Source organism: Pipistrellus hanaki, assembly GCF_964339955.1.
Source record: "Pipistrellus hanaki genome assembly, chromosome: 18".
NCBI lineage: Eukaryota > Metazoa > Chordata > Mammalia > Chiroptera > Vespertilionidae > Pipistrellus > Pipistrellus hanaki.
In genome coordinates this window covers 1,341,402-1,366,639 of record NC_140520.1, presented here as the reverse complement: position 1 = coordinate 1,366,639, position 25,238 = coordinate 1,341,402, and the positions used below count along the sequence as shown (strand labels likewise).

At 45.1% G+C, this 25,238-nt stretch overlaps 1 protein-coding gene across 3 annotated transcripts in view; it reads left to right on the top strand.

Moving 5' to 3' along the window:
- DPYD (dihydropyrimidine dehydrogenase) overlaps positions 1-25,238 on the top strand; it is a 304,605-nt gene that overhangs the window by 25,694 nt on the left and 253,673 nt on the right. For all 3 annotated transcript variants that reach the window (XM_084865337.1, XM_084865336.1, XM_084865338.1), the window contains exon 3: positions 24,311-24,393. In XM_084865337.1, the coding sequence (XP_084721463.1) occupies positions 24,311-24,393 (83 nt within the window). The remainder of the gene's footprint in view (positions 1-24,310; positions 24,394-25,238) is intronic.

Sequence of the window (25,238 nt, the reverse complement as noted above, 5' to 3'; positions counted from 1 at the left end):
TAAATGAAAGCATAGCTTGAAATAGAATGGGGATTCTAAGCCGAAAACCTCCCCCCGTATAGACAGGTTCAGACTTTGTCCTTTTGAAATTGGGGTGGGGTGTTCCGTCCGATGAATGCTGAGGCTTAACCAATATTTACCTTACCTGCTGACATGCTGCCCAAGGGCAGGCATTGTGGCCGCGGTCTTACAGCCTGGTCCTGGACTCCAAAGGAGAATCAGGGGTGAGCTCAGGTTCCCTAAGAACACAGAGCACAACCCGAGTTAGTCCTCAGCACTGGAATCGTCCACTGGCTTCCACCGCCTGCCCTGAGGTGTGGACTCAGAAGCATGCCCCCGAACACCTCTGGGCGTCCGCTCAGGGCTGGGAACAAGCCCTCCTGCAGGGGGAGCCTCTGAAGGAGGCTGGTGTCCCTTCACGCCCTCTAGACGGCCCGCCCTGCCGGAGAGAAGTCAGCCCCCACGTTGGGAGACGTGCAGAGGAGAAACATTGGCTTGAAATGTCTCCCTGAGGACCAAACAGGAACGGAAGACCTACTGTGTGCCGGCCATCGGGACAAGTGGCAGGGAGGACCGCTCACTTGTCTTGCCCTAGCCCTTTGCCATCATCCACACGGCCGTTCAGTTCAGTCACTGCAGCTGCCGTCAGAAGAGCCAGCCCGAGAGCCACACCTGGAGTCAGGAGTGAACCCTTTTCCTTCCGGGAAACAGAATTAAAGGTGGAATACAAGGGACGGAGGGCGAGAAAGAGAAGAGGAATCCGCCCCACTGGCGTGGACAGCAGGATGGGGAAGGGTTAAGAGGAGGGAGCCGATGGACTGAAGGCTGGAACCAATTCCAGTGCCGAATGGCGAAGAGTAGCGGTGAGGGGAGCACAGAGAGATGGGCTGAGGGCCACACAGGTGACAGTCCCAGGCACAGCCACGAGGGCGGCGCCAGCTGTGCGCTACATCGTAAACTCTGCATTCTGCTTATTTCATCCAAGGACGTGTGTGCCACCTCATGAGGAAAGCATTTTCTTGGCTATGTGCTAGAATTTAGAGATTTAAAAAATACAGCGTGAGTGTGTGTGTGTGTGTGTGTGTGTGTGTGTGTGTGTGTGAGAGAGAGAGAGAGAGTGTGTGTGTATGTATGTGCGTGTGTGAGAGAGAGGGGGGGAAGGAGAGGAAAGAAGAGATAGAGGAGAGAGATGGAAAGAAACAGATAATATATATATTTTTTTAAATGATAGACACATACTGCATGAGAGGGAGGGGGAGAGAGAAAAACATCATCGATGAGAGAGAATCATGGATGGGTTGCCTCCTGCATGCCCTCTAGTGGGGATCAAGCCTACGGCCTAGGCATGTGCCCTTGACCAGAATCTAACCCGGGACCCTTTGGTCCGCAGGCGGTGCTCTGTTCACTGAGCCAAACCAGGAAGGGCAAGATACTAGAGTTTTTTAAAAACTATGTTTTTATTAATTTTTAGGAAGGATGGGAGAGGGATAGAGAGATAGACACATCAGTGAGAGAGAAACGCCCATCGAGTGGCTGCCTCCTGCACGCACCCCACTGGGGATAGAGCCCACAACCTGGGTATATGTCCCGACCAGGAATCAAACTTGGTTCATAGGTCAATGCTCAGCCACTGAGCCACACCGGCCTGCCAGATACTCAATTTTTTTGAGCACTTGCTACTCTATGCACCAAATTGGAGTGAATGATATGCCTGTGATTTTATTTATTTTGTCGCACATTCACTCCTTTCTCCCAAAAGCTCCAGGGTGTTGCTTTTAAAATGACAAAACAGTGATAGACTTCACTTGGGAAAGACGTCAGGGTTCTGTTCTGCGCTGTTTTCCACACAGTGAGCTGTGCTGTTTTGTTACACGGGCTATTTTAAAAAAGAGGACAATGCACTCTTCCCTTTCATTAGCAGACTGGTAAGGAATCATGGGAGATATAGTCTAAAAAAAGACATGTATTTAAAAGATCATCATCGATTTGATTTTTAATATATCATTTATAGAAGAACAGATGGTGGAGTTATAGTTATAAACAATGAAATACAAAAATCACCCAGCCTGATGGCTTTTAGTAGGCAATTTGCATGATGAAATTAAGTTGGGGGGGAAAATGGGATTCTTAATTCTACGGATGATATTCCTGGTACTTACCCGCCCCTCCCGCCATGATCCCATCATTTCTTCTCTCTCCTGGTTGCCTAGACCCCCTCCTACTGTTCCTCATCTCCTGTTTCCTCCAGTTCAGTATCTCTGCTATCTGGCGTTGATTCTTTTTAGAGATTTAAAATCAGATTCTGCTGCGAAAACCCATTTATGTTAAATAATTGATATGAAATAAAAGGACTGTTGAATGAAAGCACAAAATAGTTCGTTAAGAAGCAATGCCGGCGTGAATAATGTCCTAATAAAGGGGCTTGGCTCCATTTTCCTAACTAAGAGTGTGGCTAAGCACACCTTCATGTCCTCCCCGCATTCAGACCCACATTTCAGGCGGAGGGGCAGAGGAAAGCGGGACCTCAGCCTGCATCTTGCCGTTTGCGGGCGCCCGCAGGAGTCTCCCATCCCCGCAGTAATTGCGTGACCTTAATCAGATCCTGAGCAGCGCCCGCAGCGCTGGCTGCCACAGGGAGCACGCTCCGCAGGGATCCCTCAGCCCTCCCGCCCCACGCCTCCTTTTCCTTACTCTCCATCACGCCCTCGGCCGCGTGCGTTCGCTCTCCCCCCGCTCCCAGGCCTGTTTGCTCACCTAATTCGGTTATTAGCAGCCGTGACGCCTGTAATCCTCCCCTGTCATTGGCTTCTCGGGCGGGACATGGCCCAGGGCTCCTGCGGACACCCCCCCACGTGGTCCTCTGGGTTTGTTACGGGAAAGCCACACAATTCAGAGTTCGGGGGAGACTGGAGTCCGGGGCAAAGGCGGGTGCTAGCCCGGCTGAGGGACCAGTGCCCGCCGTGGCCTGCTGTCCCTGTGCACCGGGGGCCGGCGCCAAACTGGCGATCCGCTCCGAGCCCGGCAGTCCTTAATCCATCCCGGCCTTTCCTTCCTCGGGGGCTGGCCCAGGCGGGAAGACCGGGGCCATGATTCAGCTCTCATCTGTGATGCTTCGGGTGTGGCTCACTCCCGGTCCCAAGCCAGGAAGGTGCGAGGCTGGGTCTGTCAGCTTCCGCTCGGGAAGCCCTGGGGAGGTGTGGAGCCCTGGCCCTCAGTCCCCCTCCGAGAAGAAGGACCCTGCTGCCAGCACCGAGCGAGCGTTCAGAGGGACTGAGCTATGGGAGGACCTGGCGGCTCAGAGATTTTCAGGAAATTAATAGACAAAAAAAATCACTCCACTGAGCCGCCAACACTTCCAAGTGCGCTGCTTCAGCCTTAGTCTGTTCTCCCGTATTCTTATTAAAAATGGGATTATAGCTTGTATCTTCCTGTCTGAACCTCGTTTTGTTCGCACACAATAACACGTACATGTTCCATGTAATCGCATCATACTGCATGTTCGTTGAATGCTTTTTGTTTCACCGTCACATGATCATTTACACGTCTAATACCTGGAGCTGCACCGTGGGTGTTGTGAGGGCCTTGCACATAGTTAGTTACACATGTCAGGTTATTTTCTGAACGCGCGTGAGTGATCTCTGCCTTCTCTCTGACCTTCAGTTATTGGTTATAAGTCAGAAAGGGAATCATTTCATTTCACAGATCTGGAAACATGAGTCACAGTCTCCTAGTGCATGGAAGAGCCTTTAATCTCTCCTTGTTGTTTCCTCGGAAAACTCGGGTTTTCCTTTGAGCGGCTCCCACACAAACATCGGAGACGCTGACTAACGGTGACACACACCGAGGGGACATGCTTCTTGCTGTGAGTTACACGACAGTTTCTCTTTTATAACGATGACAGGAATAACACTGATTCATGTCCAATTAAGGATAATTGTATAAATTAGTCATTTCACATAATATAGATTTATGTTAGTATTTTTTAAATAGGCAATTTAAATGTGTATAATACACATGCATATTTATACGTTCATTTAATATCGATGTTGATATTTACATGCTACGTACACATAAAAGGAAACTCCTTTTAGTATATTTGCTGCCCTAATAAACAGAAAATGTAATTGCATTTCACAGTCCAACTTCTTATCTCTCCTATAGTGGCACTTTCACATTCTCTTAAAGGATGGGCTGTTTTGACTTATTTTATTGCTTTTCCTCAATATGACATTTTAAGAGAATAGTCGCCATCTTTAATATGTTTCTAAACAGAAATGATATTTTCTTGTTGTTAAACAGAGTGATATATGAGACTTCCCCATCGTACCGAATAAAAATATTTTAAATGCTCTTTTCTACAATCTCAGTTTCCTACAATTTTACTTTTTTGGGGGGGATTTTACCATTTATCAATCTAAAACAATCTTGGGCTTTGCACCTGCCTGGCCAGTTCTTTTATTTTTAAATTGTCATGTGATAGAGAAGTATGTCTTTATCATTTTGTGATTTTTCAATTTGGAGGATCTTTGTCTTTTAATAGAGAACTTTAACTATTTTACATTTACATTTAATGGGGCTATTTGGACTTGTATTTGGATAATGACTTAGGCCCCACCCTTACCCTCATCACGTCTATGCTTTCTTTTTAGTTGCTGAGATTTTTATTATTTCTGGACTAATAAGTCATGCACTATATTTTGGTTCTGTAGGTATGTAATACTACATTTTATTAACTGACTTCTCTACACAGTCCATAAATACCAGAGTTAAAATATGGAGCCAGGTTCGTTCACCTGGCTGATAAATGTAGCAGGCTTTCACTTCCTGTGTAAAAATCCCTCGTCTTTTTGTTAGGACACGCTGGTGCTTAACACCTCTTTAGATAGTAAGAAAGATCTCTTTTGAGAGTAATTTTGAATATTTCAACAAGCTGCCTAGATGTATAAAGGAAAGTTATGTTACAAATCGCCTAAATTTTTTTTTACAGTTTTATTCTTTATCTTCATTATTAATGCTACACCTTCTCTCTACTTAAGAAATAGACAAATAGAGTTAGTTTTTGTTTGAATCCTGACTTGATTTTTTTTGCAGTGATCGGATTGTTACTTTTCAGCTGTCACTCTGTCCCCCACGTATTTTGTGGTTCCTGGAAGGAAGGAAGGAAGGAAGGAAGGAAGGAAGGAAGGAAGGAGGAAGGGAGGTAGGAAAGAAAGAAAGAAAGAAAGAAAGAAAGAAAGAAAGAAAGAAAGAAAGAAAGACATAAATAGAAGCAAGCTGGAAGCCATGTGGGCCGCCATTCTCTCTAACAGAGAGGCAGTGCTGATGACCCTGAGCCCTGGCAGCACATTTATTTTATACCCAAATACCAGGAAGTATCACCAAAACTTAGGATCAAAGGAGCTGATTTGCATTCCTGAGTAGGCCAGAGCCTTCCTGGTGCTTGGCTGGATTTCCATATCTAGACCCTCCCCTGCCGACACCCGGGCTGATAGGAAGGCCAAGCTGACATGTCCAGCCTCATTGGGGAAGCGTGTTCCCAGGGCGTGGCTCTGCCTGTCGCCCTGAGCTCAGCCGAGGAGAATTAAAGAAATGCCCACGTGCCTTCCCAGGCGGCCCTCACAGCAAACCATTCCCGCCATCACACCCGTGTTCTTGGCGTGAGAAGGTCACTGACTTCCTAAGGACACGGGATGGGGCCCGGGAGCTGCTGCTGTAGGAACCAGGAGCGGTGCGGTGCGGGTCAGAGCGGCTGTAGGAACCAGGAGCGATGCGGTGTGGTCAGACCGGTGAGAGGACAGAGCGGGGGTCCTGCGGGGCTGTGGATGGAGGGGCCGGGAGACCGCAGCGGAGGCCTGAGGGGCACGGTGCGTGGAGAGCGAGGAACAGGTGGGCGATGAGCCGGGAGGACTGGGCTGTGGGCCTGGAGCCCAGCGGAGGGGGAGCCACGAACGGTCATTGAGGATGAAGGGTCCTCAGCGAAGAGGGCCGCTGGCTGCTGGCCATCTCCGGGCGGCCGGGGGGGAGGCCGGGGGCGGCCGTGCGGACTGAGCATCTCGGCAGAGCGCGGGGCTTTGGACGGGAGCTGAGCCTCGCCCGGGAGCGAGGGCCTTAACTCCTTGAGAGACTGTGAATTTCCTGTTGTGTTATTTTCTCTGAAGCCTGTTAAACAACATAGATTTTCACTTCACCCTCCATCAGAGGCGGTAGTGTCAGTTCAGCTCCACACTCACCGCGCTCTCGAGGCCCCTCCAGGTCAATGGCCCAGCGAGCGGGCGCTGAGTGCCGGCGCCGAGCGGACCGCGGCAGCAGGGCCAACGTTTAAGCTACTTCGGATGCTCATACCCCCAGTCCTGATCATTTGATAACAACTTAGAGAAATTAGTAAGAAGGAGAGCTAACAGTCTTAATAGTCGTGTTTAGTAGAGCATCACAACACAAGTCCCTGAATTGCAGGGTATATGTATATATGCGTATGTAATATACATGTATGTTACATGTATGGAATGCTCACAGTATGAAGATATTTGGACTATTCAAATATATCCTATAGATGTCTTCTGATAAAAATAATGTATCAGCGAGAGAAGAAATGACCTTGAATTGCAGGGTAGTATCATTTTCCTTGAAAATGTCCGTAAAAAATGGTTGATGTTACATTTTAGGTTGTACATATTTTACCACAATAGAAAAAATTTAAGTAATGGTCACCTGAAAATGAAGCTCTGGAAGAATGTTTCTCTTTGCAAATTGAACGAGGCCATTGGCAAATGTTTGGTTTCAGACCTGCTCTTCCGTTGATGACCGCCACCAACTTTACTCTAACGAGATGGCAAGGTAGCTCCAGCTTTCAAATCCAACTCTTTAATATACTGAATAGAAATATTACTCTCTAATTACTTAAGAAATACGTGGCGTTATGTACTGCTCATGATTATCCAAAAGAATTAACATCTGCCTCTCGCGGGCCCCTGTGAGGCCAGTCAGTTGGTGAGAATGGCACCAATAAGCTGCTGCCTACCAGATGGGGCCCGGGCCTTTAGCCCACAGGGAAGATGGCTAGAGATGAAGTTTCTCTTTGCTTGATTTTCATATTTATGCAAATGTTGCAACCTCCACGCACTACGGTGTTTAGTCACTTACTGACACCCCAGTGTGGGTCAGGCACGGGCACTGCCCTTCTCTTGTGGGGTGTGGGCTGTGGTTTGATAAAATTAACAGCTAACAGGACCAACAAGTCGCACACATGTAAGTCAGCTGAGGAGCAGCTGTGCTCATTTTAATATTAAAATGCCAGCGACCTTTTCTGCTGGCTGCCGCTTTCGGGCGGTTGGGGGTTTGCTGTGGCCATGAGCCCGTCGGGGGCAGGAGACTGGCTTAAATGAAGTATTTATGTCACATATTTGTCTCAGCAACATTTAAAAATATATATATTTTTTATTTCAGAGAGGAAGGGAGAGGGAGCAAGAGACAGAAACATCAGTGAGAGAGAATCATGGATCGGCTGCCTCCTGCATGCCCTCCACTGGGGCTGGAGCCTGCAACCTGGGCCTGTGCCCTGACCGGGAATCGAACCGTGACCTCCTGGTTCATGGGTCGATGCTGAGCCACTGAGCCACACAGGCCGGGCTCAGCAACCTTTTGTCTGTCCCTTTTATCCTTCGCACTGGAGACTGCATAGCCCTGAGGGGCACAGGCCAAAGCCCTGGTCTCTGCTCCCTGAGCGCACTCAGATGACCGCCAGAGACTCCGGGCCTCGGAGAGCCGGCCGCGGTCCCGGTGGTGTGCAGGGGCATTTTGATCAGCGTATTTGCTGGTGACAAGCGAAGCCACTTGTGTTTCATGAAGGGATGAAAGGGTCGCTAATCTTGTGGTCAATCTTCTCTTGTCTCGGTGATAATCTCATAAAGGGCCCGGCGCTGGGAACCGGGATGACTGATCTTGCCATTAATTTAAGAACTGATACTGTAATTTTCATCACATGGAAATTATCTGAGCCTCGCAATCTACATAATCAACGCTCTTCATTCAATTTTCACATTTCATTTTCGTCGCAGCATTTTGGGTATGGACTGGCTGTAAATAGACTGTTTTCCTTACAATTTATTTTATTTTATTTTTGAATGAATCGTGCTCATCTGTGAGACCTAAGTAGACCAGGTTTCCACATCACTCTGTTAGGGAGCCGCGCCTTCTAGTCGGTTTAACCCGTTTTTAACCTCTGACACCGCATCACTCTCCCTTCGCCAAGGAAAATGGCCAGCCCACTGCTTTCCCGCACAGAAAACCACACCCATCCTGTCTGTGCCACGAGGAAGCTCTAAAAGTACATCTGTTGGTACTTCAAACTTTTCAGAAAATAAAACGTTGACTGTCCTGTCACTGAAACCCATCAGGAACAACAGCGGCAGCGCCTGGACACGGGCCCGGTGGGAAGCGGCTGTGGCTCCTGGAGGGAGGGCCAGGCCCGGGGGCGGGGGGGGGGGGGGGGGGGAGGGGCGCAGGGCCACCCGGACTCCTTCCTCCAGGGCTTTGGCATCATTTGTGAACGTGGCTTCGGCGTACTCTCATCGTACACTGTCTAACACTTAAAGACAAAAAGCAGCGTGGGCACATGACGCATTCCCAGTGGCCTAGGACTGAAGCGCAAAGGGGGCGAGGCTGAGGCCAGCGGTCGGCAAACTCATCCGTCCACGGAGCCAAGTACCAACAGCACAACAACTGTAATTTCTTTTGGGAGCCACATTTTTTAAACTTACACTTCTTCTAACGCCACTTCTTCAAAATAGACCCGTCCAGGCCGTGGTATTTTGTGGAAGAGCCACACTCAAGGGGCCAAAGAGCCCCCTGTGGCTCAAGAGCGGCCGTTTGCTGACCACAGCCCTAGCCCATCACAGCCCTTAATGCACTGCTGACGCCCAAGAACAATGCCCTTGTGTCCAGGAGCCCAGCAAAGCAGCGTTTTCTAGCCACACGTCCATGTGGGAGGAAGCAAAGGGAACAAAACAGGAAGTAGAGATCCACACCTCCCCCTCCCCCAGACCAGGTGAAGTCCTAGTGGGCTTGATCCCCAGCGGGGGACGTGCATGAGGCAGCTGATCAGTGATTCGGATGTTTCTATCACTCTCTTCCTCTCCCTTCCTCTCTGAAATCAATTAAAAAATTAAAAGTGGAATACAGGTGAAAACATTTTTTAAAAAAGTGAACCTCATTGGAAAAAAGCAACTACACACACACACACACACACACACACGCACGCACACACACACGCACATGCACACACAGTAAAACGACAATAAAGCATGGTTTGTGTGAGCATGGAAAACGGGAAGGGCCGTAACTGTGGGTAAGTGGCCGGCGAACAGAAGATGTTAGGCTGGGCTTCGGGGCTCTCCCTTGTTATGTAACTTGGCATATTTTCCAGTTTAACAAGGTTACACATGGTGCAGTTATTAAATAAAGTTTGAAATGAAATAAAAATGAAACTGGAAAATGCGGTTTCCCTTGTCCTCGGCGGAATTTCCAGTGGTTTCTCTCTTCCCATCGGGGCGTGGACTGCGAAGGGAGAGACCCACGTTGTTAAGGACGTTGGACCGATGGTGTGTCTTCTGCAGGAGAGAGACCTGCCTGTCGGTCGGTTTCACTGTGAGGAAAGGAGCCTGGTTTCTAAGGCCACAAACTGCCTTTTCAGAAAGCCGGCCGCTCACCAGGCCCTGCTGACATCCCCGAGCCCGGCCCCTCCGCTCCCTCCGGGCCAGCAGCCCGCCGTTCGTGTCTGCGCGGCGGATCGGACACTGTCCGCTCGGCAATGATAACCATTCCCTGCTCACCAGTTACTGCATGCACACAGCTTCCCACCCGGGGCTTCCTGGGAGGTCACGGTATTCCGTGAATAAGGAGCTCGGACTGTCAGGTATAGCCGATGGACAAATAGTAAAACTTCCCCCGGAATATCTGTCAGAAGCTCATTAGCCAAGAAAACGCACCCCTTCTTTTCATCCGTCTGGCCGCTTCCCTTCCTGCCTTCCAGACGTTTCTACCAGTGACCGCACCGGCACCGGAGAGCTGGAATTGTTGCCTGCTGTTTCTAACGAGCCCGATGGAGTGGCAGGCTCACCAGGCCACCAGCTTCCTGGTGCGGCACTCCCTCCAGGGCCACTGTCTGCTTTCTGGGTGGTGGCCTCACCGTGGCGCACACAGTGGCGGGTCACGGAATTGTACACCTGAAACCTTACGTAATCTTGGCAACCACGGCCACCCCCAATAAACTTAATTAAAAAAATAAGGTCCCTGTCTCAGACTTGGGCTTTTATTAGGATGTTGGGCTTATCTCAACGTTTCATCTTCTGTTCTCCTCTATTTAACCGGAGAAAATCAAAACACGCTTGTAATTTATGATGATTGGAAGGAAGGGAGAGAATTTATTTTTTGGCTCCTGCCTTCTGAAATGAAGGTCGTATTTTTATCAGGAAGAAAGAAATCGTGGACTGGCAGATGGTAACACGTTCGATGCACATTTCAAACACAGATTTTGTGTTTCATGTACCTCTGGTGTTGACATAAATGTATCTATACGTCTTAGAGATCTGTTCGCATCTATACATCTGTGTGTCTACTGTCTGCTGTGTGAGACTTCTATGTCATCAATATTTTGTAAAAATCCACGATCACATTGAAGTGTTTAGTGCTTTAAGATGAAGGGCTCATGAACGCTGAATTTATACCTTCCGTGGTTACTCTGCTTATTACTGATTCTTAAAATTTTGGGACTGATGATCACTAATTATTCTGGGGATCAGGACTCATTTCATTAGTTCTGAACTTTTGAAATAACTGTCGAGTGTTTCAGGAACCAGAAACAACATCATACTGGGGGCTTAGGCTGCAATATACTGCCGTGAGGATCCTTATTAAGGGAGAAACCGCAGCTGACACTGCCTGATTTATGCACACAATCAGAGGTGCAGTCCATGCACTGTGACACAATTATCTCCATGCTCCCCATTTTTGTAAATCTCTTGACAGAATTTTTAGCTAATTTTAAAATGCCTTCTGAAAATTAGCACTTAAAATTGTTGGGGAAAATAGCACAATTTATTAGCAAGGGTATAATTGTAAACCTTCGGCGTGCTCATTGTGAATATCACTTAGACAGTAACTCCTGCTCCAGCAGCTGGTGCAGGAGACGCCGGTTTATGGGGTCTTGAAACAACAGCGTGGAATCTAATTAAAGAGGATTACATGCCAGAGAAAAATTATTAAAAACAGACTGACAGACAGTGGTTAGCAATGCAGACGTCTCTGCCGGCTTTCTCTCTCTCTCGATACGCATTTATGGAAGTCACTGTCACGGAAAAGCCTTCATTTCTTCAAAAACCAAAAGATGTTAGCAGCCTTTATCTTTTATGACAAAATGATTACTTTCCTGAATTTTAACGGAGCCCAGGAATGTAAATGGTTCTATTAATGTTTGCTCGCAAATTTAAAACACACATGTGCTTTTAAAGATAAACGATGGGAAATGCTAGGTTAGTTTTTCTTTTTGCGTGTCTAGCTGGCACCACACATCCCGTACTGCATGTTGGGAAGCCGTGGGCATGTTGTTTTTCTTCAGAAACAAAAGCAGTTTCTGAATTTGGGTGCTTCTGGGGAAGCCGGCGTTGCATTTTGTCTGCCAAGTGCGGTTAGAATCGGTGATGACTAGGGATTGTTAGCCCTCAGTATCCCATCTGCTAAATCCCTCCTTCCTGTCTGAAGGGATGCTCTTTGCTGTGAGTGCAGGGAGTTAATTCCAAACAAGAGAACTGAGATCAAAGGAAATATATAGCCAGCTTTCAATTATTGTTTTTAAATGTATTTTTATTGATGTCAGAGAGGAAGGGAGAGGGGGGGAGAGAAACATCTGTGATGAGAGAGCATCATGGATCGGCTGCCTCCTGCACGCCCCCCACTGGGGATCGAACCCCCAACCCGGGGCTGTGCCCCAACTGGGAATACATCCAGTGACACCTTGGCTCATGGATTCATGCTCCACCACTGAGCCACACTGGCCGGGCAGGGAAGATGTTTCTAAAGAAGTGACAGTCAAGCAGAGACCTGAAGGAGATGAGGGAGCAGGCCCCGCTAACATTGGGGGCAAGGACGTTTCCGGCAGAGGGAACAGCAGGAGCGGAGGCCCTGAGGACAGGCGGAGGGAGGTTTGCAGGAGAGAGGCCCAGGAGGGAGGCTGGTCGGCAGGGAGGCTGGTCAGAGCACCATGAGGTGCAGGTGAGCGAACTTCCCCGGTGAAGTAGATCCTCATCATTTCAGTTGCCCTCGGAAAGCCCTCCCCGGACGTGATTGCAGGAACCAGCAGGCGGTGATGACCTCTAAAAGCCAGATGGTGCGGCTGGGGCAGAGATCTGCGTTGGGTACGCAGTGCTGCCCAGCGTTTGTCCCATCGCCGACACTGTGTACACCAGGCGGGCTCCATCAAACACCGCTCCACACTGTGTAAAGGGCCGGCAGTCACTTTGAAAAAGACACTCAGATGAGAAAGTAAACAGCCTTGCCTGGTTGGCGTGGCTCAGTGGTTGAGCATCAACCCACAAACCAGGAGGTCACAGTTTGATTCCTGGTCAAGGGCACAGGCCCAGCTCGCAGGCTCCATCCCCAGTAGGAGGCATGCAAGAGGCAGTGGCTCAGTGATTCTCTCTCATCCTTGATGTTTCCAACTCTCTCTTTCCTCTCTCTGAAATAAATAAAAACTTTTTTTTTCTTTAAAAAGGGAAAAATCTTGAATTTGTTGGTCTTCCGTGGATGTATGGATTAATAGAAAGCTGCAGAATATTTTTATTTTATTTTATACCCTGCTTACCTTGGGGGAGTATTAAAATATCACATAATTCTAGCCACAAATGGGATTTAAAGTCTTAAAATATTTCCAGATAACTAGAACTCTAATACGTTTTTATTTAGATGTTGACCTTTGAGGCTTATTCTGTCCATCTGAATGTATAGGAATATCGGGAAAGAGCCTTTTAGTTCTGAGTATATTTTCACATCTGTAATCTCACTCACTTTTCCCTTCCCACAGCATGCTGGAGGGGTGGGCACTACTTTTACCTTCTTCGTCGCTGTCTTGTTTTGTGCGGGAATAGTTGCAGGTGGACAGGGTGAGAACACATAAGCAGTTCAGCTGCAAAGCTGGAGCTTCAAGCCGAGTTCCTGTCTCCACATCTCCCGTTTCCTCTCCTGCATTTCGTCCCATTTCACCCCGACTCCCATGACTCTCTGAGACAGGGCCAGATTGTAAGCTGGCCGCCATTAGCAAAATGACATTAGCTAAATATGATTACGTCTTAATGTTCCCTGAAAGGATTAGGCTGGTTAAGACATACTGAAGGGAAAAGCAATTATCTATTGAAATATGAATCTCTTGTTTAGAACTGGAAGTCGTCTGTTGGTATTAGAATGATCATCTGGAATTTAAAAAACCAGAATCTTGTAATTTCTTCCTTGATTTGGAAAGACCTTCAGTGGGACAGAGGCATCTTTCAGGGGCCAAAATTGAAATATAACATTTCACCGAATGGACTCATTCATTCTTTTTTAAAAAAATGTATTTTTATCGATTTCAGAGGGGAGTGGAGAGGGAGAGAAAGATAGAAATATCAGTGATGAGAGAGAGTCATTGATTGGCTGCCTCCTGCAGGCCACACACTGGGGGCTGATCCCTCAACTTGGACATGTGTCCTCACGGGGAATAGAACCCTGACCTGGTTTATAGGTCGACACTCACCCACTGAGCCACGCTGGCTGGGCAGATGCATTCAATCTTTAGAGGAATTTCAGCCTGAGGGATTTCTAACTACATGAGAAGTAGAGGCACTGGCATCATCTTTTTTCAACTGTCTCATCGCCTAAAGAAAACCATTAAACTAATCAATATTCAGTCTTCTCAGACTTGTGTTAGTATAACTTGGAGTGTGCTATTTTACTTAAATTTCTCCCATTTCAAAAATGTGAATTTATAATTGCCTCCATGGTGATAATTCCCTGTGGGTCCTTCAGAATATAATGCGCTGCAAATTTGAAATGATCATTAATGCATGATTAATATGTGGCTATGATTCTCCCACTGGACGGGGGTGTGCTTGCCTAATATCAATCACCTTGTTGCATTGAAACTGTATTTTTTTAAAAAGAAGAGTATTTTTGGTTTTGGTTTTTAAGCCTTGGTATTTATTCCCTGCAACAGCGTAGCATCTGGTACCTACTAGATGGATTCTCAATAAATATTGAATGAATGGATGAGTGAGTGAATGAATGGCTTCCATTTCTAGCTTGGCAAAAGGGTTGACGTTCACATCCTGCTTTTATTAGTTATTTGAACTTGAACATCATTATCAAACGCCAGCACAATGGGACGGTTGGGCCCTTGCTTCTCGAGGCGGGGCAGCTGGTGGTATTTGTAACTCGCATTTCCTCGTAGTCTAGGCCCATTGCAGTCACCCTTCCTGAGATGAAATGGGGGTGCATAGAGACACATCGCCATGGGCGCCTTTCAGGGGAACCCGTGGCCCCCGGAAATTATACGTGGCATATTGCACATGCAGGGCGTCTCGAAAACTGTATGCACACTGTAAGAGCTGATTCCTGTTACATTTTTTAAAAATATATTTTATTGATTTTATACAGAGAGGAAGGGAGAGAGATAGAGAGTTAGAAACATCAGCTGCCTCCTGCACACCCCCTACTGGGGATATGCCCGCAACCAAGGTACATGCCCTTGACCGGAATCGAACCCAGACCCTTCAGTCCCTAAGCCGACACTCTATCCACTGAGCCAAACCGGTCTCGGCTCTTTTACATTTTGAAAAAGAAATGTAGCTTAGTGAATACTGCCTTTATAATTATTCAAAGTGTGTGTACGCTTTGGGGGGACACTGAATACATATCTATATCTATATCTATATCTATATCTATCTATATATATATATATATGAGTGTGTATATATATATATGAGTGTATATATATATGAGTGTATATATATAATATATATATATGAGTATATATATGCATATATATATTATATATATGCATATATATTTTATATATATATATATATATATATATATATATATATATATATATATATATGCATACGTATTTTTAAAGTATTTAATTTTTTTTTAAGAGAAAAGGATCATGATTTTCATTGTATTCTTATAGGGATCTTGTGGTCCAAACGTCAAAAGTAGTTTTTCATAAATACCGTGTTTATTTTACTTTATTATCGCTGGTAGCCCTGTGCACAAATCCGCACGCCAGTGGCGCTCTGCGGGCCTGTCCGCCCTGTGCCGCTGCCCGGAGGCTCTCCGCAGCCCAGAGGCCGCCCTGGCTGGGCGTGGGATGCTTGCCTCGTTGTCGTGGCGACGAGGGAGCGTTCTGCCATGCTGCTCACACTGCCCACGCTCAGTGGCCACCCCCCTGGGACTGGGGACTCCAGCAGGGCTCGGAGGACCGGGCACCACCATCGATGGCTCTGGGTGCTGCCATCTTTGTGACAGAGAGACGGTTAATTTGCATATCACCCTTTTATTAGCTAGGATAAGTATCACCAGGAAAACAGGAAAAATGCACCTTTTCCACCTCCCTCCGTAAAATTGGACCGGTCAGGACTACGGTGAAGTTCACCGGACACGCTTCTCCTTCCTCTCTTTCCTCTCCGTCCGCCACTTACTGCGAACCTTCTGTCTGTCCAGCGCACCCAGTGGTTCCCATGCAGTATTTCATCTGATTCTGCTGACAACACCAGGTTTCCCTTAGAATCAGCCCCGGAAGCAGCCCGCATCGGCGGCACCACGCCGAGCTCGGAGCCCGAGGCAGAGCCAATGCCGCTCCCTCAGGCCTTTGTTTTCCTCCCTCTGACACGTGTGGACTCCCTCTGAAGCCACGGTCAGAGGTGACAAACCCCCAGACTCCTCTGCGCCGGAGCGAACCCCTCTCTTCTCACCTGATGGAAACCCGTGCGGGGCCTGCTCTCACTCACCTGGTGCCCCTGCTTGTGTGTTTAGGGCGCTGCCAAGCACAGAGGAGATGTTTCAGAAAAATTCCTTTCTGAAATTTAGTCTATTGACCCGAGGTTTCGCTATTAAATAAGTTAGAGACTTCGGGCCTAGTGGCTGTGCCATTAACTCTCTGTGACTTGGATGATACGGAACTGAGTTTTCTCATTTATTAAAATCGGTTTCCTGATCTTTAAAATCCTAATTAGTGTTTGAAGCTCAGACCCAATCTGGTTAGCTCTCGTTACTGTGATGGCTTCCCAGAGAGAAACGCAGCCCTGGAAAATGGAGTCGTGGGGGAGCCATCGCTCCTCTCATTCAATAATGTGAGCGGCCAGCATCTCCGCTTCCTCCCACTCCACCCAGCCTGGCCTCTGCCGCGGGCGGGGGATCCGTTATGCCGTGGTGTCTGATCTTATTTACATTTCTCGGCGTCCAGAGATCTCCTAATGGGCTGTTTGGTTTCCAGGTTGCTGTTGATCTTCCGCGCGTTGGTGTTGTTGTGCTTTCATACCGTCCTTAGCACAGACAGAGATGAAAGCTATCAGCCCATCACAGCCGAAGCCTGGCCCCCCTCGGCCCGCGGGGCTTCGTCTGGCGGCAGGCCACCCAGGCCCGTGCTTTGTGAGGCCCGCGTCCTCGTTTCTGCTTTAATTGCTGCCAAACCCGGAGCCCTCGGGGATTTAATTGCTCATTATATTTGTCACGGTGGTGTCACAGGCCCCGGGAAAGGCTGTTGCATGCAAAATATTTATGGGCATTAATTTGGCTTAAACACGGGCATGTTGGATTCCTTGTTTCTCTCGGCACATCTGGAGAGAAAGGAGACAGATTCCGCAAGGGGTCGCGCCCCGCTGTACGAGTGAGCGGTTCTCTCTCCAGTCTGGTGTCTACATTTAACTATCAGCCCGGCCGGTGCTGGTCGGTGGTCAGGTGTGGACTATGAACCAGGAGGTCACGGCTCGATTCCCGGTCAGGACACAGGCCCAGGTTGCAGGCTCGATCCCTAGTAGGGGGCGTGCAGGAGGCAGGGGATTCATGATTCTCTCTCATCATTGATGTTTCTCTCTCTCTCTCTTTCTCCCTCCCTCTCTCTCTCTCTCTCTCTCTCTCTCTCTCTCTCTCTCTCTCTCTGTCTCCCTTCCTCTCTGAAATCAATAAAAAATATTTTTTAAAAATAAATAAATACACAGATAAGTTTAAGAGCCACACTGGAAGAGGACCTCCTCAGAGCTGGATCATGTTCACTTCCTTCGCCTTCCTCTTCGAAGCGGTCTCTGGGAGATGGAGGCTGGGTCCGGGTCCCTGCTTTGTCCCTTCCTTGCTGCATGACCTTGGGCGAGTCCCTGCCACCCTGGCCCATGTCCTCATTGGGAAGGTCGGGCTCCCTGTGCTTCCCGGGCAGGTTCGATGCGGGAGGCTCCTCGGAAAGGACGCCCTCCATGGTGGCTGGTTCCCGGCGGTCCATCCCTCCACGCCAGGCCACGGGAGCGCTGGCCACCGTCGCCAATGCGGGTCTCCAGCTTCCTCCTAAGTGAGGCGGGGTGGCTTCCCATGTTGAGCAAATGAATTACCTGGTGCACACGGAATTTGGTACCTCTCATGTTCTTGTTTTTCTGTGTGCCCCGGCTGGCTTGCTCCGAGAGGTCTGCTTCTCATCCCAGGTCGATGACCAATCACGATTTTTTCTGGAGCTAATGGGAGTAGTTCATTCCCTCTCTGTCCCTTCCCCCCCTCAGCCCTCTGCTGTCGCCTTCTTTTCTACGAAATGCACGCACCGCCTGGCCTCTGCAGTTATCCTCATCGGAGGACGTTAGGAGCTGCCGAAAAGTAGGAAGTGCAGGTCACGCCATGGACAGGTGACATTGTTAGACTCGCTTGGTGGTTTTCCATATTCTGGAAAGAACTCTCCTGTGTCCTACGTATGCCTGAAATTGTCTTCTGGGACTGCCCTCCGCTAACATAGAGAATCCCCTACAATGAATAGTATCTTATGACATTTGTTACTTAAAAATGAGTCTGTCATTTCTCACATGAACCAGATTGAGAACAGACTTTGATAGGAGGACAGGTAGTTATCCCAGATGTTAGGGACGTGTTACTGATCGTGGACATGACAGGATGTCCATTAGCCTCTCCTCCAATGGATCGGATCCCTAATTTTATTAACGGATGAGCAGATGAAGGTGTCAGTTGCTTGGGATATTAATCTCCTTGTGGTAAAAGACTAACATTTTTTCTGAATTTTATTTTGACCTCTGTATAGCCTTGATACCATCATATATTATTATAGGAAAACATGTATTTAAAAAAATCTTATATTTGATTTCCATGTTGGGACACAGAGGTAATTCTGGTAACAGTTTGACCTTTCACATGCTTGCACGGCTTCCTTCCTTCCTTTATTGTTTTGTGGGAACAGTAGATTCTGTGCATATTCCGGAGCGTCACACGGGGTGTACTCTGCCCCTGCTGAGCCCGCCTTTTAAAGGCGTTCCTGGAATCCTACTTCAACCAATGAGCTGAGCTCTGCCCCATCCAATGAGAGCTGCAGAGCTATAGTCTCATTTGCATCTTTACTAACCAAGAGGAGTAGCGCCATAGCAACTAATCTGAATGCACCATTCCCACCAATCAGGACAGTGCTTTTGGGGCCAATCAGACTGCCAATTTGGATTCCTCATTTGCATAGAAATGGTCCAATCAGGGACCAGGGCAGGCCACCCTTTTTCCTCAGAGGAGTGCAACTTCAGTTGTTTTGCTAACTGTTCATCAGAAGAAAGTTTCTCGTTTCTGCACCCGGTCCTGGGGAACTCCTGTTGGCACCGAGTGGAGGCAGTGAGCTTTGTTGGCAGACTCTTCTTTTATGTCTTTTTTGAACTCGTCCCCCTGCAGCTGTAGATGCCAAGAAAAAGTTGAAATTACAGTGCAGGTGGCGAGAGGAGGAAGGTGATGAGGGATTTCAGGGCCAAAAGAAAAACAGATAAACCAAAAACTGTACGGCTCACTCTTTATGCTCTCACTCCACCACATATAAAAGGAGGCAAATGCATTTCTTCTTCTTCTTCTTCTTCTTCTTCTTCTTCTTCTTCTTTTTTTTTTTTTTTTTTTTTTTTTTTTTTTTTTTTTGTGGTAACATCTGGAACCTTTTGAGATCCTGAAAGCATTTAAAAAATATAAACCCGAGAGAGTCAAATGTCTTCAAAAATTGTTTTTCCAAGTTGTCTACACATGGATTTTATGGTAATGGGACCTTTACCCCAAACAACAGATCTGACGAGCATTCATTTTTTGGAAAGATTTATAACTTATAAGAAATATTGTTTTTTAAAATTTTTGCTTATGACATTTTATGACACAGTTTTTCCCAAGGGATTTCCAACATGGACGCTGGAATGACATGAGGTTTCGTGGACTCCATCTGGGCTTGCTCTGGATTCTGAGCTGCTGTGTCCGATGTGATGGCAGGAGGCCTTACATATTGCTTATCCCTGACTTCCTTTTGGTACGGGCATGGTTGCTGTAGTCTAGGGAGTAACTTTAAATGGCTAAACTGAGATCTTAAAATTCTCTCTTAATTACAATAGTGTAATTATCAGGCCATTCCACTGGAGTTAACGTTTATATCTCACATTTATAATAGCATTATGGGTCTTAAAGACGGTATTCTAACTCAAAACAATTGTTTTTAAGTAAAGAGATTCAGATATATAGTGCTATATGGTTTTGTTAATACATGATAAATGCAACATTTCTAAGGTTTTCTTAAAAGGCCAGCCATACAAAACGAGAACATCTTGTCAAGGGGCAGATTTATTTCTATTAAATGAGTCCATCCAGCTAAGATTTTATCTACACACACACACACACACACACACACACACACACACGCACTCTGTATGTATCCAGAATTGTAGCTTTATTAAAAATCTGCCCGTAGCAATTAAATAGAAATATCTGTTCCCTCATCTGAGTTATAAACCATCTGTGAGGAAGCATCAAATTAAAGGTAGGTGTTGTTTTCCAAGTGGAAATCCATAAAGGCTGTGCCGCCTTCCGCTTGAAGATTTAAATGTGATATTACTGGGTCAAATGGCAGACCACATGCATTTGTGGAATATAAAGAACATTATGAACTAATGAACAAAAATAGATACAAAGGCAAAGAAGCATCGAACAGACTGTCAAACTACAGCGGGAAGGCAAGGGAGGGTTGGGGGCAGGATAAGAGATCAACGGAAAGACGTGTATGATGCATCTAAGCACAACCGATGGATGCGAGACACTGGGGGCGGTGAGAGCATGTGCTGGGGAGTAGGGGAGGCCCGGGGAGTTCAATGGGGTAAAAAAGAAGACACATGTACTACTATTTGTAATACTTTAAACAATGAAATAAAATTTTAAAAAGATTTAAATGTGAGACAGCAGAGATACATGTGAATTGCTGGGGTTGGGCTTACGGCAAACCTGGATGCAGAGACAGTACATATAATCTACCTCAGAGAAATTACACATTGTTTTCCGTTAATGGCTAAATTGGGGGGATTAAGAGAATGAGATTTAAAATCAGAAACTCTGAATTTGAGTACTGTCTCTGCCATAGATAATATCCGATACTTTGAGTACATTTTATGAAAACAACCTGAATTCAATGGAAAATGAGTTGGAATGAATAATCCCAGTCAAAGAATATTCTTTTCATATGACTTTTTTAAGCCGTTGATTCATTTTCAGCCCAAATAATTTACTCGTCTTTGCATTTATAATTGTCTAAATGTCATTCTTTAAAACGAGTCACTATGTATAAAGAAAGTTCATAATTTTAATTAGTAAAGTGTCAAAGCTTAATCAGGGTAAGTTAGACTTCATTACAGAACTGGATCTCTGGTACAGACTTTTAATAAATAATAAAGTCTTATTTCATCAGTGTTGGCTGGGAGCTAACATTTATTAAGTCTTTGATACTTTGAACTTCTTCTATGTATTCTTTCATTTTAACCACAGTGACACATGACTGCATTATGATTTTTTAACCAGAATTCAAACTCTCATCTGAAAACTTTTTACTGCCGTATAATGACATGGCAGAGTAAACACATCTTGAGCATTTAGTTGCCTGCATTTTCACTCAGTGAATTAAAGGGTATCCTGCAGACCCGCTCATGCCTCCTGCAGCCGTCATCTACCAGTTTCCATCGCCTTGATTAGCTTTTTCTATTCTTCAGTAACAGCTTTATTGAGATATGATTCTCAGTCCATGAAGTTCACTCTTTTAAAAAAAGAGTCTGATTCCGTTTTTTCCAGTATGTTCACAGAGTTGTGCCTGGGTCATCACTAATTCCAGAACACCTTACTCTCTCTGAAATGTAACCACATTACCCTGTGGCAACCACTAATCTTTTGGTCTCTAAGGACTTGCCTGGACTGGACATTTCATAGAAATGCAATCAGACAGTATGACCTTTTGTTTCTGGCTTTTGCACTTGGCATTGTGTTTTCAAGTCTCATCCATGTTGTAACATGGATCAGAACTCCCCTAATAAAATAAATAAAATAAATATCCCTTCTGCATATTCATTTATTATTTGATGGATTTTTTGGATTTTTTCCTTTATGAAAAATCCTAATTTGAACATTTGTGCACAAATATTTATGCAGTTGTATGTTGCTCTAAAATCAGGAAATAGGAGTTCTTCAAATTTGCACTTCTGTTTTGTAAAGAATATTTTGACTATTTTGGGTCCCTTGTAATTTCATGTGAGTTTTAAGAGCATCTTGTCAAAATCTATAAAAATAAAACATGGAAATCCTGGGATTTTACAGGAATTGCTTTCATTTCTTCAGATTGGTTTAGAAAGTAGTAAGATTTTAACAGTATCATGTCTTCTCATCCATGAACATGGGATATCTTTCCATTTATTTTCATCTTTTAAAAATTTTAGGTGATGTGTTATTCTTTTGAGTGCACAAGTCTTATGCTTCTGTTTTAAATTTATGTGGAAGTATTCTACTTTTTACTTTATGCTCATAAATGGAATTGTTTTCTTATTTTCACTTTTGCATGGTTCACTGTAGCTGCCTATTTTTGAGCTCCACGTAAACGGAGTAAGTTTGCTCTGTACCACTCTGTGCTCAACACCATGGCCGTGCGGTGCACCCGTGTAACTGCCTATAGCCACTGCTTGCTCAGTCTTATTGCCAGGAAGTTTTCCACTGCATTACCACGTCATTCTTTATGCCTCCCACCTTGAGGTGCGTGTGATTTGCGTCCAGTTTGGGGCTCCTTGGAATAGTGGTCCGTTCGCCATTCTCGTTGGAGGCGGACACGTTGCACATTTGTTGTTTTCCTGGGTGGGAATGTTCAGCTTTGAAAAGGGCTGCTGAATCGCTTTTACCAAGTGGTCGCAACAACTTCCGGTCCCAGCAGCAATGCGGCAGTTGCTTTTTCGACTAAAAACGAGCACCCTTTGTGCAATCGATCGTTTTCATCTTAAGTCATTGCCAACATGTGTAGCAGCATCTCATTGTTTGAATTGGCATCATCCTTATGACTAATGACAGTGAGCATGTTTGCTTGGTTTTTAATCGAATATGTGGATAGTCCCTTTTATGTAGTATTTATATAGTCTTTTGCTCACGCCCCATTGAGTTTTTTCTTATTTGTTTGTGGGAGTTTTAAGTTATTATGGCTATAAGTATTTTAAATAGTGTGCTATTGGCACAAGTATATGAAATAGAGCAATCAGCCAGTAGGGACGCTGGAAACAAACCCCTTATGTGCTGTGACTGACTTTATGGAAAAAGATGATTTTGAATTACAATGGGGGATATGATGTGTGCTTTTTTGTTTTTCAATAAATAGTAATGATTGAATTGGTCACACATAGGTATGATTTCCTAACTCACACCATGTACAGATATGTATTCCCAGATGGATTGCACATCCAAATGTGAAACGTAAAATAATAAAGATTGGTGAAAAAAATAGGAAAAATAATATTCATAACTTTGAGGAAGTCGGAGCTTTCACACAAAGGCCACAAAGAGCACTAAGCAAAGAGTTAAGCAGTAAAAAATAGGGCCTCGTAAAACTAAGAAATTCCCTTCATGAAAAGACACTGCGGAAAAGTGAAAAGATAAAACAAAGGCCTCAAGAGGCTGGTTTTGATTTATGTAGAAAGGACCTGTTATTCAGAACTCAAATGATTTGGGCTACATTATGGTAATTTTCAAGATTTTTAATATAAAAGTATATGTAAGTATGTGTTAAAGAGAATATTTGCCTCAATTTGGCTGAATTTAAAAAATCAAGGTAAAAACAGAAATATATATATATATATATATATATATATATATATATATATATCTCCATAGATCTTAAATAAATTCTTAGACATTAGAAATTATTAATATAAATTCTGTAATTTTCTAAAATCCAACATACTGTGTGCAAATTTGAGAATACAAAGAACACATTAATGTTTAAAATTTGATTATTTAGTTTTGCTCTTTGTTAAATTTACTGAAACACTAAATTCTATGATCAAATCCAACTAAATTCTACATGAAGTCTAAAATGCTAAAATCTCCTATGGATATATTTTTTCAGTCTAAAGTTTAATCCTATATATAATGTTTTTAAAACTTACTAGGGTCATGTAAGATTAAGTTTTAAATTAAAAAAAATAGTTAAAATTGAAACAAAATTTAAGAAAATTTAACCCAGGAATGCTAAGAACCTAATATAATGTCACTTAATGATAAGAAATGTAAATAAACATTTAATATATATATAATTGCTATTAAAGATCTTATACAATTTCAGTTCCAATATGTGGGAGCTTTTTTTATAATTATTATTATTAGATTAGATCTGGGCTCTGTATCTTTTCATCGTAGTAAGTTCTAATTCATGTAGAACTGAATATTTATCCTAACTTTATTGACTTTCTCTTTTGAATTTAAATTAAGCTTTGATATGCTGGAGATGAGTTCAGAGAACTGGTCATTACTCTCTTCTTCTCTATTCCCCATTTTGGAAAATTGGTCAAAAGATTTCTGTCACAGCCGCATCCTAAGACGTTCTTATTTGGTTACTGTGGCATTCGCACTGTCAATTTTAATGAATCCCACCCAATTACAGCGGTGCGCCTCTCTTTCAGGAGTCCATCATCAATCTAATCAATCCACTTCTTCCTAATTGCACAGGCACAGTTTCCACCTCCGGGTGCGGGGGACTGATGCGCTGGTTACTATGTTGCAGGACTGCGAGAAGCTGGAGAATAATTTCGATGACATCAAGCACACGACGCTGGGTGAGCGAGGAGCCCTGCGAGAGGCAATGAGGTAAGGCTGGGTCGCCATGGCAACAGTCACAGATGTGGGGAAGAAAAAGTCATTCTTCATTATTGGGCGAACAAATGAGTCCGTTGCCACCGTTCAGCCCCGCTCTCTGAGGTATTAATTTGTCAGGGAGAGGCTTCCCTGGGGGCTGCGCTTTGGTTTTGAAGCTGCATAAATGTTAAGCCTCAGTGCACAGTAAAAAATGTAAATGTTTAATTTGTTACTTAAAATGCTTAAGGGGTGTCTGGTTTTATATTTATCCTAAACCGTGGGACCGGGTGGAAGTGCCGTTCGTCTGCATTCTGCCTGTCTGCAACAGAGTAAACAGCACAAGGGTGGCCGAACGGGCACCGCTTCCTCCTAATTAATATTTGATTAAAAAGCAGGTATTTAAAATTTTATATTGCGTTAGCTGATAGCATGGTATTCTAAAACAGACGGACATTTTCACACTGCCCGGAGCACGTGGACTCACTGCTTCTTTTTCCCCCAAAGACAGTGTCTTTAATGAGCCCGCGGGTGGTTTTTCCGCATTGGCACGTTACGATTTGTGAATATTTCTTTGAATTTCTTCCCTCGCTTGATGCCTCCTTCTTCTTCTTCTTCTTCTTCTGCTTCTGCTTCTGCTTCTTCTTCTTCTTCTTCTGCTTCTATTTCTTTGAATTTCTTCCCTCGCTTGATGCCTTTTTCTTCTTCTTCTTCTTCTTCTTCTTCTTCTTCTTCTTCTTCTTCTTCTTTATTTATTTATTTATTTATTTACTTATTTATTTAGCAAGCAGTATTCAAATCCATCCGGTCAGGGCCAAGGAAGGCTTTTTCTAGGCGTTAACCGAAGGGTGGGCATAGAA